Below are 16,908 nucleotides of genomic sequence, written 5' to 3' on the forward strand. Positions count from 1 at the left end.
GTCTGTGATGCATGCATGTGCAGTGTAATGTGGGGTTTATGTTTCTATAGATGAAAGGAACGGAGAGGATGGGACTTGTGCCAGCACATAGCCTATTCCTTTCAAAGAATATATGTGATTTTATCTCCTCTGTATCTTCTATTGACTTGCCCTACATCTATATTAAATGTTGTTTCCCTGATACGTCCTGATTTCCAGGCACGTTTTAGCATTTTTCCCTGAAAATCTTTCGGTCTAAAGGGTAAGTTAAGATGTAAGTTGACAAGCTGTCTTTGCGGTTACAGTACAAGGAACAATATTGAAAACGAGGAAATATCTAAAAAAAAAAATTGCAAGCAGATGGTGTTTCCCGATGTGAGCAAACATCTTCTATAATAACATCAACATCTCTTGTAATGAACTGCTTTAGATGGAGAAAGGAAGCCAAATATTATATGTGTGTTTTGTTAAGGCCACTGATGTCATTCTCTTTCAATAAAATGAAACACATTTGGTGAAAAAAATACACATTTTCTTGGAGTCACAAGTCAGATTTAAAATACCTTCACTGATTTCAGAAATAACCTCACAGAAAAGTAGGCCTCTTGAAAGAAGTTCAGAAGGTGGGGAGGAATTGTGTAAACCAACACTGTAGGTGACCACCAATAAAATGTTGGTTCTACTATGTTCATTGTAGTCGGTTATTACCCACTGTGTTATAGCTACTTTTTTGCAGGTATTAATATTATTTTCCATTGTCTGATTTTATAGATATTGTGTAATTTTTCTTTCGAGAAATATATGAGTACATAGTGTACAAACCACCAGCGACTGACACAATTTTCTTCTTCTTATCATCCATTTCTAACATATAAACTACTTTTGAAGTGCCAAAATGTACTATAACAAATAAAATGTCTACAAAACATCACACTGTACAACATGTTTATGGTGAGGCAGTCGCAATTCCTGAAATCCATTGCCCACGGCCTCTGGTCTGCTGAGGAACACCGCAGTCCTCAGTCCATGAATAAAGCACAAAGATCTGGTTCATTATGCCATGCACAAACAGACCCCGAGTTCGGGCAGATGGGTGAGACTAGATCTGATGGGCAGGGCCTGCACATTAGTGGGAACTGAATGGCTTCAGATCGGCAGGCCCAATTCATTACAGATAACCAGAGAAATGGCCTGCAGTTTTGGCCCATTGCGGAAATTCACTCATGTGGCCAGTTATTCATGGGCCGCAGACAGTATGTTGTTGAAATGAGACCACGGTGATCAATCCATGCAACAGATAACTTGTTCAAATACTCTGAAATCACTAATAATGAGGATAGGTATCAACTCACCGTAAAGATGATTGCAGAGCCACAGACAGGCACGTAGAAAAGTCAATCACACTCTCATAACTAAATTTTCGGCCCCAGCTTTTGTCAAAAATGAGAGCACTCACCCATTCACACAATTACTCGAGGCACAACTCCTGCACACATGGCCACCATCTACGGCCGCTGTGTCTACAGTCTCTGAGAATCATTACCAACAAACTACTTCTCATGTCTACCTGCTACTCTTCAGCAACTGCCAGGTTAGCAGCAGGAAGTGGTGACAGCACTGACTGCAAGCCGAGGGCGAATGGTACGAAGGGCAGAAGCAGTAGTAATGAGGGAGTAGGGAAGCAATGAACATACTCAGCTGCAACCATCCAGCAATGATGCAGGACCCCTCGGTAAACAAACCATTTCATCTACTGAGACAAAAACAAGATTTTTCCAGTGTTTTGTTTCAAATTTCCCCGGTGAGTTTGAAATTCCCTGATTTTCAGAACCTGTGGCAATCCTGATTATACTCTGTGGTAATGAAAGTGAAGTAAAAAAGGTATTTATTCAGCAAAACCATGCAGCAGGAGTATTATTTGAAGCAGATAACCATATCTCATGATCAGTCCTCTTCAGAGACTGTGAAGTTCCTACCATTACTTGCCATCAGCTTTCCCATATAAAAATGTTTCAGATGAACTGCAGTTCGCACAATCAGAATGTAAGACACAAAGTCAATTTGCATGTAGACTTCACCCTGTTGTCAAAAATCAGGACAGGTTCTCATATTCAGATGCACAGGTCCTCAACCTTTTGTTATCAGACATAATGGGTGAAAAATTAAATCTCTACACATAAAAAAATGAAAAACTTACCTTACTATTCACTCCTACTAATTACCCCATCATTTAGATTGAAGAACTGAAAACTTCTGTTGGTTAAATGACAAATAGCAAGGGTTCCATAGTTACATATGCTGATAGTGATTAAACTTTGATTTTTAAATGTAAGCTTCCAATAGGAGATAAATGCCAGTTCCTTAACACATGGAAGTAAACAGTTTTACATCTTTTTCCAAAGTACTGGCTTTCTCCTAATTTTACTATCTTGTATTTATTTTGTGTGTAAAGCACATTGACACATGTTGGTGGGTTGTTTGATGTGTGTAAGTTTTTGTGAGCATATAAGTCAGTAGTCTGTAGCTTCAAGAAGTAGATGTTAAAGTTCACCCGTCACATAAAACAAGATTTGTAAAATACTTTGGTGTACAAATGGACAACAAAACCAAATTGTAATAAATATATAGCCTATTATTAGCTACTCAAAAGATTTAAGCTTACCATACTCAGTACTATTTCTTACTGCGAGATCCTATTAATGTTAATCAATTATCGTCACATCTGACAGTTTCTGTTTACAGGAACCACAATGAAGAAAGAATAATGTGAACTTCAGGCTTTCACTAGCAAAAATCTCTTATAGTCACACATGAACGAAATACAAGAACTATTGACTTGTGTCCCCTATTTTGATTATGTTTATTTTGATGTATCATTTCTTTTCATTTCCACTTTTAATTGTCAGTGCTGTTATTTGTATCTGATTAATGACTCCAGATTGCATTATTGATTAATTGTATATGCTCTGCAAGTGTAAAAAAGGTACTTGCATGTTATTTGCTACTTTGTAAAAGGCACTATATATGTTGTTGCAAATGCAAATTCATTTTTCTAGTGACTGACTCATGTTACCATACATTTTAGGTCCACATTGTTTTACATAAAGGGCATTACTTTTTATTTATTACTGAAGACATTTGATTTGTTAATTTGCTTTTGTGAAATGACATCCATCAGTAATCACTATTACAAAAAGGCAATAACTTCAGCCTAGTCTGAAAACTGCAGTGTTCCTGTTTCACATGATTTCTGACAGATCATAAAATACGTTAGCTATAGTAATTATTGAAAGGCTTTATTGAATGATTATGAAATTAGAATGATACAACCCATGCAGCTTATAAATAAAAACTACATTATACATCTGTGCAGCATCTCAGAACTATTTCAGTACAAGGAGGAATGCATTTTATTATTCTAAAACAGTCTTAAACATCACACTTCACACACGCTTAACACATTTTCATTATCCTGCAACACTCTTTAAACATAACACTTCATATGTACATAAATGTCAATACTGTTATTATGTTTTTCACAGTTAATGGAGTGAATAACTGATCATTGTTTAGAAAAATCATAGGCCTTATGACATTTCAACGAAATATATACTGTACTGTTATTCATACATTTCTAACACTGAGGTGAGAGAAAATATAAAATACATTCAGTAATAATAGGCAAGACTGTGCCAGTTTCCTAACAAAACATGTATATTCTGAAGTTTAGCACAAAAGTGTTGAACTTTGGATTTCTAATATGTAGCCTAGTAATAAACAGTACCGGTAAAAAATGTACTGATGCATACAGATATTCACAGCAATGTGGTAGGCAATGTCAGATGTGCAAACGTTAATTTTCTTGTTTGTCAGTGAACAATCACTACAGTGAAAAAAAAAAGAACCTGACATCTCAAATGAACATTGACTGTCATAACCTATGTGAAGCAATTTTATCTTCATAAAACAGTTGGAAATGGCTACTTTTCTGATTACAAAGTCACTAAAACTCTATTAACAAAACAATTTACAAAGTTCATTATACCCATTATTAAAAGCTATTTGTGGCAGAGTTGCGTTATTTACATTTTTGCAGTTTTTTATGGCAATAAATACAGCATGTTTTACATTCTTTAATTCATTTAACTCTTTCAGCACTGTGTTATTCTTTTTGCTAACTCTAATAAACATAGATTCAATCAGTTTTAGAGTCTCTGTAATTTCTTTTTTACCTCCTTCTTGAGCGAAATGTAGTGGTGTTTTTTTGCCTAATTTGGTTCTTGCATCGTATACTGCACCATGTTGCAATAAGGTGCACAATATTCCATGATGGCCAAATTTTGCTGCATAATGTAGTGGAGTAACACCATTACTGTTACTCAAATTAATACTGGCCCCATTTTTAAGCAAAACGTTAACAACGTCTAAATGTCCTTTCCATGATGCATACATAAGTGGAGTTCCATACTTCATGCTTCTGCTGTTGACTGGTGCCCCTTCTTTAACACATTTTTCAATTTCAACACACTTGGCTCTTGTCACAGCTTTAAACAGATTTTCAACAGCACACAATAAAGCATTTAATTCTTCGTTTCTTCTCATCGCAGCAATTTGTGAAACGGTAATGTTACCAAAGAAAGATACGGTCGTCACATCATAATACGCACCGTTCTCCAACAGGTATCTAGGGGTTGCTAAATCGCCATACTTAACGGCTACGTGCAGAGCTGTTTCATCGTTGCTTCCCTTTGCATTTATATCAGCTCCGTTTTCGATGAGAGCTCGCACAGTATTCATTTTTGAGTGCTGCGCTTCTGCACCCGAGTGTCCCGAAGCCCCTAGAGGAACTAGGATGGAACCCTCATCTGCTGCAAAGTGAAGTGCCGTCCAGTCTGTGTGATCGCGAGCATTAACTTCGGCTCCTTTTGCCAAAAGGTATTTAACTACTTCGACATGCCAGTAGTCTGCTGCAAAATGCAGTGGTGTAGTCTCCTTTTCAGTCCTCGCATCAATTTTAGCACCGCTGACAGTTATTAGAATTTTTGTAGTATCCAAATGCCCGTCGTAAGCTGCGCTATGCAATGGCGTCCACATCCTGTCGTCAGTCGCATTAACATCAGCTTTGTTTGTGACCAGAATGTTCACTACATCGGTGAAATCAATCGCTGCAGCAAGGTGCAGTGGTGTTCGTCCAATCTTTTCCCGCGCATTCACGCTAGCACCTTTCGCAATCAAAAGTCTAGCGGTTTCCGCTGGGTATCCACTGTGCGCTACATTATGCAAAGGGGTCCATCCCTCTTCATCTGTCACATTCACATCTGCTCCACTATTTATTAAAAACTGACTTACTGCGGCTTGTCTGTTCTGTATAGACACGTGCAATGGAGTGAAGCCTTCCAGATTCTTTGCATTAATCGCGGCCTGGCTCTGGATCAGCAGCTTTGCTATGTTAACATTTCCCATTTCTGCTGCGAAATGCAGTGGTGTCACACGTTCTGAATTTCTAGCATTTACAACTGCACCGTTCTGTACAAGAAATTTGGCTACGTCTTCAAAATTCTGCGCCACAGCGGAAACAAGTGGGGTGACTTTTAGGTTGTCCTCAGCATTTACGTCTGCATTCGCAGAAACTAGTGCCTTCACTACCGACAAATGGCCATGTTGAGCGGCAAGGTGCAGTGGAACCACTTTGGAACTATTCTCAGCGTTCACTTTAGCGCCAGCACTAATCAAACAAAGCGCGAGGTTTGGGTCAGCGTTTCTGACAGCTAAATGTAACGGTGTCATTCCCCGCTCCAGCTGATTGAACAAGGGGGTAGCGCAAGCCGCGAGTGCATTTACGTTACAGCCCCTTGCGATAAGCGCTTTAAGAATGTCCAAGTGGCCTTCCTCCGCAGCAATATGGATCGGTCGTATCTTAAAAATGTCTGCGGCTTCGACGTCTGCTCCTTTCGACAGCATTTCCAGGACATCTTGCAAGTTGCCGGCTCTTACAGCAGCGTGGAGTGATCTTATGATGTCGTTTGCATACATGGTTAACAGAGTATGTCACGGACACTTTACGGAGAAACACCGCACGTACCTCCTCACTGATCAAGACTTCACACCGAACTGCTACCAGCATTCACTGTTGCATCAGCAATTGTTTACAACACAGTCCACCACATGAGCACTCGCAACTGCAATACGCCATCCAGGTACTCCAACATCTGAAACATTAAACAACGTTGGTAATGCAGAAGCAAGAAAAAAATTATCTACGGACGTGGTCAAGGTGATACTGCCACAAAATAATACTGCGATCACTAAACAGATTCATTGAAATATTAATATTATAAACTAAATAAACTACCCAAATATGAACACTACCGCGGATTGGTCGGTTCCTTACCAAAAAGAAAAATGTACCCGGTGAATCCCCGTTCGCTATACTAAAAAGACGTACTTAATGCTATTAACAACTATGTTAAAGTTCCTTGTCGGTAAGCAAACAGTAATATCACAAATCTGTAGGTGAATTCTTGATACATATATGAGCGCGGAAACTACCGGATGCTGCTGCCAACTGTCGGAACGGAGCTGTCTCCTCTGGTCTGCGCCATATGTCTTACGCTTCCCCCATCAGATGTCGCGCGTGCGTCTTATCCCATGACTTTAATTGACAAACTGGGAAACGGTACCTAAACAAAAGGAAGCCAAATTAGCTTATCACCTGTGGGCAACCGGCGACCAACGGGCCGGATATTGTTTCAGTCCAGCCCACGGAAGAAACTCGTGAGAGGGAGGGGCTGCAGCATTTTGCCGCTATTCTAAAACTTCGTAAGTAAAAACATATTCATGTCGCCGAAATACATGTAAACACATGTAGATTGGGGTGAACATAAAATGAATGTACTCTCAATAACGCGTTTTTGAGGCACAATTTGTTTGCGTATCGTGTCGAGAAAGGGGTGCCATTAATAGCGGCGCGTTACTCCACAAAAATTAAACGACACCGACGCTGTAGTTATGAGTTCATGCGCTAAAGGTATGTCCACAGGATGCCTCTTTTGTCGTCCGCAAGCGCAGACGCACGGCAATAGAAAGGCATGCACAATAAATTTGTGGAAAGAACGCACTTACGCATGGGCATTCTCGTGTCCACTCGTTGCCTCATTGTGTAAGCAGTCTCCTATAAATTCCCTTCTTTGGTTGCGAGCTTCTGTTGCGTTTATTGTGCTGAAAAGGCGACAGATAAAGGAAACACAAAAGCGGCTGTAGGTAAGGAAGTATCTAAATAACAGAGGTACGAGCAATACGACGTGATGACAGTGTTTTGTCTGCAATTTTCAAAAAAGGTCACAGCGAGAGTTTAGATTTTCTGCTTGGGAAACTGCAGCGACAAGGCCAGCAAAAAAATTTCGTTGGCTAGTAAATGGCGATTTATATACCAGTTTCAACTATTTATTCCTCATTTCATAACAAAGCACTTCAGTGATTATTCCTGAAACTGAGAAATATTGAAGGGAGGCTCTTAGTCATTACCTGAAGGTTATTTAACGTTCAATTCGTCGCTTTTTATTTGTTTACATAACTTTAATCATGAAAGATGATGTGTAGATTAATATCGTCGCACTCGATAAATATGGGAATTTCATAAACGCCAGCCAGAATCAACTAGAACGGACGTTGTATTTTTCAATTTTCTTTTTTTTTTTTTTTGCATCATGAATGTACTTCATTTCAATTTTTAGTAGTTTTTTGAGGAGATAAACGTACCCCATCACTTCTTTTGTTCAAATGTCAGGCTTTCCAGTTGTCGAGCTTTTAAGTCGCCATAGCATGAATATTCGTCCACAGTTTTCATTTAGGCCCACACTTTTCATAAATTTTTGGCTTATTCCTCTCAGTTTTCTACTTCTAAATTTACAGTATCTTATTCTTTACAAAAATTTGATCGGAGACCTTTCTTGTAATACTTGACGCTCAGGCCAATAGATCTCGAATTTTTAATTAAATAATCTTCAGAAGGGGCACTCAGTACGACTATCTTCTTTGTCTGCAACTATCCTTAAACTTAAGCATCTGTCCTTTGGAGTCAACAAACATTATTCGCTTCACGGGGTAAGCTCAACACATTACACAATCAAACACACACGAGCTTCAGCTACCTGCCGCCTACTGAAAAGCGCAAAGATTCCAACCGAACGCATGTAGCAATGTGCTGTTGGAAAATGACGTGCATGCGCAATGTTGAACACGAAAAAGGCATTGTGTGGACGCACTTTAAGTACGCTACTGTGGCGTCACGTGACGAAGTGTCCCGCGATTATCAGTAACTATGTGAATCAGGCCACGCCCCACAGAATTTCTCTCCTGTGCCAACCTCTTCATCTCAGACCAGCACTTGCAACCAACGTTCGCAACTATTTACTAGATGCATTCCAATCTTTTTTCTTCGTCTACAGTTTTTACCCTCTACAACTCCCTGTAGTACTAAGGAAGTTATTTCTGATGTCCTATCATCCTGTCCCTTCTTCTTGTCAGTGCTATATATTCCTTTCCTCGTCGATCCAGCGGAGAGCTTCCTCATTCCTGTTCTTTTCTGGTCTTCCTACAGCCCACGTTCCACTACCATACAATGACGTGCCCAAACGTACGTTCTCAGAAATTTATCCCTCAAATTAAGGTCTACGTTTGATACTAATAGACTTCTCTTGCTCAGGAAAGTTTTGTCACCAGTGCTGGTCGGCTTCTGATATCCTCCTTGTTCCGACTGTCATGGATTATTTTGCTGCTTAGCTAGCTGAATTCCTTAACATCCTCTACTTCGTGATCACCAATCCTGATGTTAAGTTTCTCGCTGTTCTCATTTCTGTTACTTCTCATTACTTTCGTCTCTCTTCGATTTACTCTCAGTTCATATCCTATACTTATTAAACTGTTCATACCATTTAGCAGATCCTGTAATTCCTCTCACTTTCACTCAGAATAGCAAAGTCATCAACGAATCTTATTACAGATACCCTTTCACCTTGAATTTTAATTCCATTCTTGAACCTCTCCGTAACCGCTTCTTCAATGTGTAGACAAAACAAGAGGGACGAAAGACTACATCTCTGTCTTACACCCTTTTTAATCCGAGCCCCTCGTTCCTCGTCTTCCACTCTTATTATTCGCTCTTGGTTCTCGTACATATTGTACATTACCCTTATTTCCCCTACTTTTCTCAGACTTTCGAACACGTTGCACCATTTTACATCGTAGATCGCTTTTTCCAGTTCGACAAATTCTATGAACGTGTCTTGATTTTTCTTCAGCCTTGCTTCCATTATACACCACCACGTCATGATTGCCTCTCTGGTGCCTTTACCTTTCCTAAGACCAAACTGTTCCTTATCTAACACACACCCAGTTTTCTTTTCCACTCTTCTGTATATTATTCTTGTCAGCAACTTGGATGCATGAGCTGATAAGTTGATTGTGCGATAATTCTCGCGCTTGTCAGCTCTTGCAGTCTTCAGAATTGTGTGGATGATGTTCTTCCAAAAGTCAGATGGTATATCGCCAGACTCATACGGTGCATACACCGGTGCGAATAGTCGTTTTGTTGCCACTTTCCTCAATCATTTTACAAATTCTGATAGAATGTTATCCATCCCCTTTGCCTTATTCCATCGTAAGACGTCAACAGCTCTTTTAAACTTCCCTTCTAATACTGGATCCTGTATCTCTTCTATATCGACTCCTTTTCTTCTCCTATCACGTCATTAGAGAAGTCTTCCCACTCACAGAGGCCTTCAGTGTACTCGTCCCACGTATCCACCCCCTTCTCTGCATCTAACAGTGGATTTCCCATTGCACTCTTAATGTTACCATCTCTGCTTTTAATTTCACTGAAGTTTGTTTTGAGTTTTCTGTATGCTGAGTTAGTCCTTCCGACAATCGTTTCTTTTTCGATTTCTTCACATTTCTGCTGCAGCCATTTCACCTTAGCTGCCCTGCACTTCCTATTTATTTCATTCCTATCTGACTTGTATCTCTGTATTCCTGAGATTCCCTGAACAGTTTTGTGCTTCTCTCTTTAATCGATCAGCTGAAGTATTTCTTCTGTTACTTGTTTGTGGTTTCTTTGCAGTTATGTACTTTGTACCTACGTTTTTCTTTCCAACTTCTGTGATTGCCCTTTTAGAGATGTCTATTCCTCTTCAGCTGAAATGCCTACTGAGCTATTTCTTGTCACAGTATCTATAGCCCCAGAAAACTTCAAGCATATCACATTCTTAGAACTTCTTTGCGCACTGATTTTTCCTAACTAGCCTCCTAAAGCCCAGTCTACCCTTCATCACTAGTATATTGCGATCTGAGTCTACATCTGCTCCTATGTACGCCTTACAATCCAGTATCTGATTTCAGAATCTCTGTCTGGCCACGATGTAATCTAACTGAAATCGTCGGCCAGAGTGGCCGAGTGGTTCTAGGCGCTACAGTCTGGAACCGCGCGACCGCTACGGTCCTTAGGTTAGTTAGGTTTAAGTAGTTCTAAGTTCTAGGGGACTGATGACCTCAGAAGTTAAGTCCCATAGTGCTCAGAGCGATTTGAACCATTTTTAACTGAAATCTTCCCGTATCTACCGGTCTTTTCCAAATATAACTCCTCCTCTATGTTTATTGAATAGAGTATTCGATATTACTTACTGAAATATTGTAGAACTCAATTAGTCTTTCTCCTCTCTCATTCGTAGTACTTCGCTCACATTCACCTGTAACCCTTTCTTCCACTACTTTTCCTACAACCGCATTCCAAACCCCAATGATTACAAGATTTTCATTTTCATTTACGTACTGATCTACCCGCTCAGTATCCTTTTATATTTTCTCTGTTTCTTCATCTTCTGCTTGTGACGTTGGCACGTATATCTGGCCTGATTATACTCATAAGGCAAATTTGTGGTATTTTGAACTCCTGCCCTTACTGATGAATTGGGAAACACGGAGACCCAGCATGATCACGACTGGGAACGAAAGTAGTGAAGCAATGTCAGAGGAGATAGAATGTCGAGTGTTGCGAGCTTTAATAATACAGAATGCGCGTCTCCATCTTTGTTCGTAACTAATTTCGCTAGATGTCGCGTTCGCCCTGTAACTCGCGAAGTACACCAAATTAATATGTGAACACTGACGTCGCTGAAGGAAGCGTTCTCTTGTCAATTTAGATATTTTCTCCGCCTCTGCTCATTTGTTTGCATTTGTTACAAGACTATTTGCGGACACTTACCACCGGAGGATCTTGTCAATTGCTTGTCAGGGTCCTGAACTGAAATATCCTTTTGCGGGAGCGTAGCTGTTTGTCGCTGAAATAACTTTCCTAGACCTACAGATGACACGTAAGCACTAAATTGAAACTGTGTCGCCGGCCGAGGTGGCCAAGCGGTTATAGGCGCTACAGCCTGGAACCGCGCGACCGCTACGATCGCATGTTCGAATCCTGCCTCGGGCATGGGTGCGTGTGATGTCCTTAGGTTAGTTGGGTTTAAGAAGTTCTAAGTTCTAGGTGACTGATGACCTCAGAAGTTAAGTCCCATAGTGCTCAGAGCCATTTGAATTTGAAACTTTGTCGTGTGGACGAAAGATGTTGACAGCAGCATGTTCTATGCACGGGTATCTGCGTAAATATCTGCGCAGACCGATCCATGAGTAAGGACCGACTTAACCGTAAATATAGTTGGTCACACATTCTTTTGAATTAAATATAACAAACTGTCTAGTACTTGTCAGTAGAATGCTCGACCAACGTCATGTTTTCAGCTCATGTTTTCCATTCGAAAGCGATGCAATCCATACGATCAAATTCAAGGTGGTATTTGCACCTTTACGTCACAATGACTTTCGCGTCAGTAGGTGGTACTCAAATTATTCAACCTCACGCTCTCTGGCCGCAAACCCAAACATTATTTACTAATCTTTTTGTTGTCAATATAATACAAGCACGGTTTCAAGCGGGAGGTCATGGGGTGCACAACCACAACTCTATATTTTTGTAGTATCAAGTTTGCTTCAAATTAAATAGTTCTACACTACATCTACATCTACATCTACGTCTATACTCCGCGAGCCACCTTACGGTGTGTGGCGGAGGGTACTTATTGTACCACTATCTGATCCCCCCTTCCCTGTTCCATTCACGAATTGTGCGTGGGAAGAACGACTGCTTGTAAGTCTCCGTATTTGCTCTAATTTCTCGGATCTTTTCGTTGTGATCATTACGCGAGATATATGTGGGCGGTAGTAATATGTTGCCCATCTCTTCCCGGAATGTGCTCTCTCGTAATTTCGATAATAAACCTCTCCGTATTGCGTAACGCCTTTCTTGAAGTGTCCGCCACTGGAGCTTGTTCAGCATCTCCGTAACGCTCTCGCGCTGACTAAATGTCCCCATGACGAATCGCGCTGCTTTTCGCTGGATCATGTCTATCTCTTCTATTAATCCAACCTGGTAAGGGTCCCATACTGATGAGCAATACTCAAGAATCGGACGAACAAGCGTTTTGTAAGCTACTTCTTTCGTCGATGAGTCACATTTTCTTAGAATTCTTCCTATGAATCTCAACCTGGCGCCTGCTTTTCCCACTATTTGTTTTATGTGATCATTCCACTTCAGATCGCTCCGGATAGTAACTCCTAAGTATTTTACGGTCGTTACCGCTTCCAATGATTTACCACCTATGGCATAATCGTACTGGAATGGATTTCTGCCCCTATGTATGCGCATTATATTACATTTATCTACGTTTAGGGAAAGCTGCCAGCTGTCGCACCATGCATTAATCCTCTGCAGGTCCTCCTGGAGTACGTACGAGTCTTCTGATGTTGCTACTTTCTTGTAGACAACCGTGTCATCTGCAAATAGCCTCACGGAGCTACCGATGTTGTCAACTAAGTCATTTATGTATATTGTAAACAATAAAGGTCCTATCACGCTTACCTGCGGTACTCCCGAAATTACCTCTACATCTGCAGATTTTGAACCGTTAAGAATGACATGTTGTGTTCTTTCTTCTAGGAAATCCTGAATCCAATCACAAACCTGGTCCGATATTCCGTAAGCTCGTATTTTTTTCACTAAACGTAAGTGCGGAACCGTATCAAATGCCTTCCTGAAGTCCAGGAATACGGCATCAATCTGCTCGCCAGTGTCTACGGCACTGTGAATTTCTTGGGCAAATAGGGCGAGCTGAGTTTCACATGATCTCTGTTTGCGGAATCCATGTTGGTTATGATGAAGGAGATTTGTATTATCTAAGAACGTCATAATACGAGAACACAAAACATGTTCCATTATTCTACAACAGATTGACGTAAGCGAAATAGGCCTATAATTATTCGCATCTGATTTATGACCCTTCTTGAAAATGGGAACGACCTGCGCTTTCTTCCAGTCGCTAGGTACTTTACGTTCTTCCAGCGATCTACGATAAATTGCTGATAGAAAGGGGGCAAGTTCTTTAGCATAATCACTGTAGAATCTTAAGGGTATCTCGTCTGGTCCGGATGCTTTTCCGCTACTAAGTGATAGCAGTTGTGTTTCAATTCCGATATCGTTTATTTCAATATTTTCCATTTTGGCGTCCGTGCGACGGCTGAAGTCAGGGACCGTGTTACGATTTTCCGCAGTGAAACAGTTTCGGAACACTGAATTCAGTATTTCTGCCTTTCTTCGGTCGTCCTCTGTTTCGGTGCCATCGTGGTCAACGAGTGACTGAATAGGGGATTTAGATCCGCTTACCGATTTTACATATGACCAAAACTTTTTAGGGTTCTTGTTTAGATTGTTTGCCAATGTTTTATGTTCGAATTCGTTGAATGCTTCTCTCATTGCTCTCTTTACGCTCTTTTTCGCTTCGTTCAGCTTTTCCTTATCAGCTATGATTCGACTACTCTTAAACCTATGATGAAGCTTTCTTTGTTTCCGTAGTACCTTTCGTACATGATTGTTATACCACGGTGGATCTTTCCCCTCGCTTTGGACCTTAGTCGGTACGAACTTATCTAAGGCGTACTGGACGATGTTTCTGAATTTTTTCCATTTTTGTTCCACATCCTCTTCCTCAGAAATGAACGTTTGATGGTGGTCACTCAGATATTCTGCGATTTGTGCCCTATCACTCTTGTTAAGCAAATATATTTTCCTTCCTTTCTTGGCATTTCTTATTACACTTGTAGTCATTGATGCAACCACTGACTTATGATCACTGATACCCTCTTCTACATTCACGGAGTCGAAAAGTTCCGGTCTATTTGTTGCTATGAGGTCTAAAACGTTAGCTTCACGAGTTGGTTCTCTAACTATCTGCTCGAAGTAATTCTCGGACAAGGCAGTCAGGATAATGTCACAAGAGTCTCTGTCCCTGGCTCCAGTTCTGATTGTGTGACTATCCCATTCTATACCTGGTAGATTGAAGTCTCCCCCTATTACAATAGTATGATCACGAAACTTCTTCACGACGTTCTGCAGGTTCTCTCTGAGGCGCTCAACTACTACGGTTGCTGATGCAGGTGGTCTATAGAAGCATCCGACTATCATATCTGACCCACCTTTGATACTTAACTTAACCCAGATTATTTCACATTCGCATTCGCTAATAACTTCACTGGATATTATTGAATTCTTTACTGCTATAAATACTCCTCCACCATTGGCGTTTATCCTATCCTTGCGGTATATATTCCATTCTGTGTCTAGGATTTCGTTACTGTTCACTTCCGGTTTTAACCAACTTTCCGTTCCTAATACTATATGCGCACTATTTCCTTCAATAAGAGATACTAATTCAGGAACCTTGCCCTGGATACTCCTGCAGTTTACCAATATTACGTTGACTTTTCCTGTTTTTGGTCTCTGAGGACGGACGTTCTCTATCAACGATGATAATGTCCTCTCTGGTAAGCCGTCAGGTATTTTATCGTTTCGCCCAAGGGGGGGTCCCTCTAACCTAAAAAACCCCCGTGTGCACTGGCCATTAAAATTGCTACACCAACAAGAAATGCAGATCATAAACGGGTATTCATTGGACAAATATATTATACTAGAACGGACATGTGATTACATTTTCGCGCAATTTGGGTGCATAGATCCTGAGAAATCAGTACCCAGAACAATCACCTCTGGCCGTAATAACGGCCTTGATACGCCTGGTCATTGAGTCAAACAGAGCTTAGATGGCGTGTACAGGTACAGCTGCCTATGCAGCTTCAACAAAATACCACAGTTCATCAAGAGTAGTGACTGGCGTATTGTGACGAGCCAGTTCCTCTGTCACCATTGACCAGGCGCTTTCAATTGGTGAGAGATCTGGAGAATGTGCTGGCCAGGGCAACAGTCGAACATTTTCTGTATCCAGAAAGGCCCGGTCGTGCTTTATCCTGCTAAAATGTAGGGTTTCGCAGGGTTCGAATGAAGGGTAGAGCCACGTGTCGTAACACATATGAAATGTAACGTCCACTGTTCAAAGTGCCGTCAATGCGTACAAGAAGTGACCGATACGTGTAACCAATGGGACCCCATACCATCACACCGGGTGATACGCCAGTATGCCGATGACGAATACACGCTTCCAAAAAAATGGTTCAAATGGCTCTGAGCACTATGCGACTTAACTTCTCAGGTCATCAGTCGCCTAGAACTAAGAACTAATTAAACCTAACTAACCTAAGGACATCACACACATCAATGCCCGAGGCAGGATTCGAACCTGCGACCGTAGCGGTTGCTCGGTTCCAGACTGTAGCGCCTAGAAGCGCACGGCCACTACGGCCGGCTAACGCTTCCAATGTGCGTTCACCGCGAAGTCGCCAAACACAGATGCGACCATCACGATGCTGTAAACAGAACCTGGATTCATCCGAAAAAAATGACGTTTTGCCATTCGTGCACCCAGGTTCGTCGTTGAGTACAACATCGCATGCGCTCCTGTCTGTGATACAACGTCAAGGGTAACCGCAGCCATGGTCTCCGAGCTGATAGTCCATGCTGCTGCAAACGTCGTCGAACTGCTCGTGCTGATGGTTGTTGTCTTGCAAACGTCCCCATCTGTTGACTCAGGGACCGAGACGTGGCTGCACTATCCGTTACGGCCATGCGGATAAGATGCCTGTCATCTCGATTGCTAGTGATACGAGGCCGTTGGGATCCAGTACGGCGGCCCGTATTACCCTCCTGAACCCACCGATTCCATATTCTGCTAACAGTCATTGGATCTCGACCAACGCGAGCAGCAATGTCACGATACGATAAACCGCAATCACGGTAGGCTACAAACCGACATTTATCAAAGTCGGAAACGTGATGGTACGCATTTCTCCTCCTTAAACGAGGCATCACAAGAACGTTTCACCAGGTAACGCCGGTCAACTGCTGTTTGTGTATGAGAAATCGATTGGAAACTATCCCCATGTTCGCACGTTGTATGTGTCGCCACCAGCGCCAACCTTGTGTAAATGCTCTGAAAAGCTAATCATTTGCATATCACAGCATCTTCTTCCTGTCGGTTAAATTTCGCGTCTGTAGCGTGTTATCTTCGTGGTGCAACAATTTTAATGGCCAGTAGTGTAAGTATTTTCAAATCTGTCATTTAATAAAATTTCATCACTCCTATTCAGATATCTGATTTAACTCCTGTTATACTTTTCCACCTCCCACAGCTTTAACGAAAAAGGACTAAAGCTGTTGAAAGATTATGTAAAAGCAATATGTAGTTACGGGTTTTAAGATTATTTGTTCCTTTTCCTGCCAACTTTGTGACGGATATTCATTCTAGAAAAATACGCGCTGCTTGACTGTGTCACAAATTCTGGTACGTCTTACCGGAAGTTGCGCGTGAAAAAAACTGCGCAAAGTAATCAAGAACTCTTCTGCACCTATCTTCTTCAAGTCGTATTGGAGTGTGTGGT

At 41.2% G+C, this 16,908-nt stretch overlaps 1 protein-coding gene across 1 annotated transcript in view; it reads right to left on the minus strand.

Moving 5' to 3' along the window:
- LOC124594468 (ankyrin-1-like) overlaps positions 1–16,908 on the minus strand; it is a 196,879-nt gene that overhangs the window by 61,553 nt on the left and 118,418 nt on the right. The window contains exons 2-3 of the mRNA XM_047132842.1: positions 4,839–5,505; positions 4,298–4,412 (exon numbers count right to left, since the gene is read on the minus strand). Of these exons, the coding sequence (XP_046988798.1) occupies positions 4,298–4,412; positions 4,839–5,505 (782 nt within the window). The remainder of the gene's footprint in view (positions 1–4,297; positions 4,413–4,838; positions 5,506–16,908) is intronic.

Source organism: Schistocerca americana, chromosome 2, assembly GCF_021461395.2.
Source record: "Schistocerca americana isolate TAMUIC-IGC-003095 chromosome 2, iqSchAmer2.1, whole genome shotgun sequence".
NCBI lineage: Eukaryota > Metazoa > Arthropoda > Insecta > Orthoptera > Acrididae > Schistocerca > Schistocerca americana.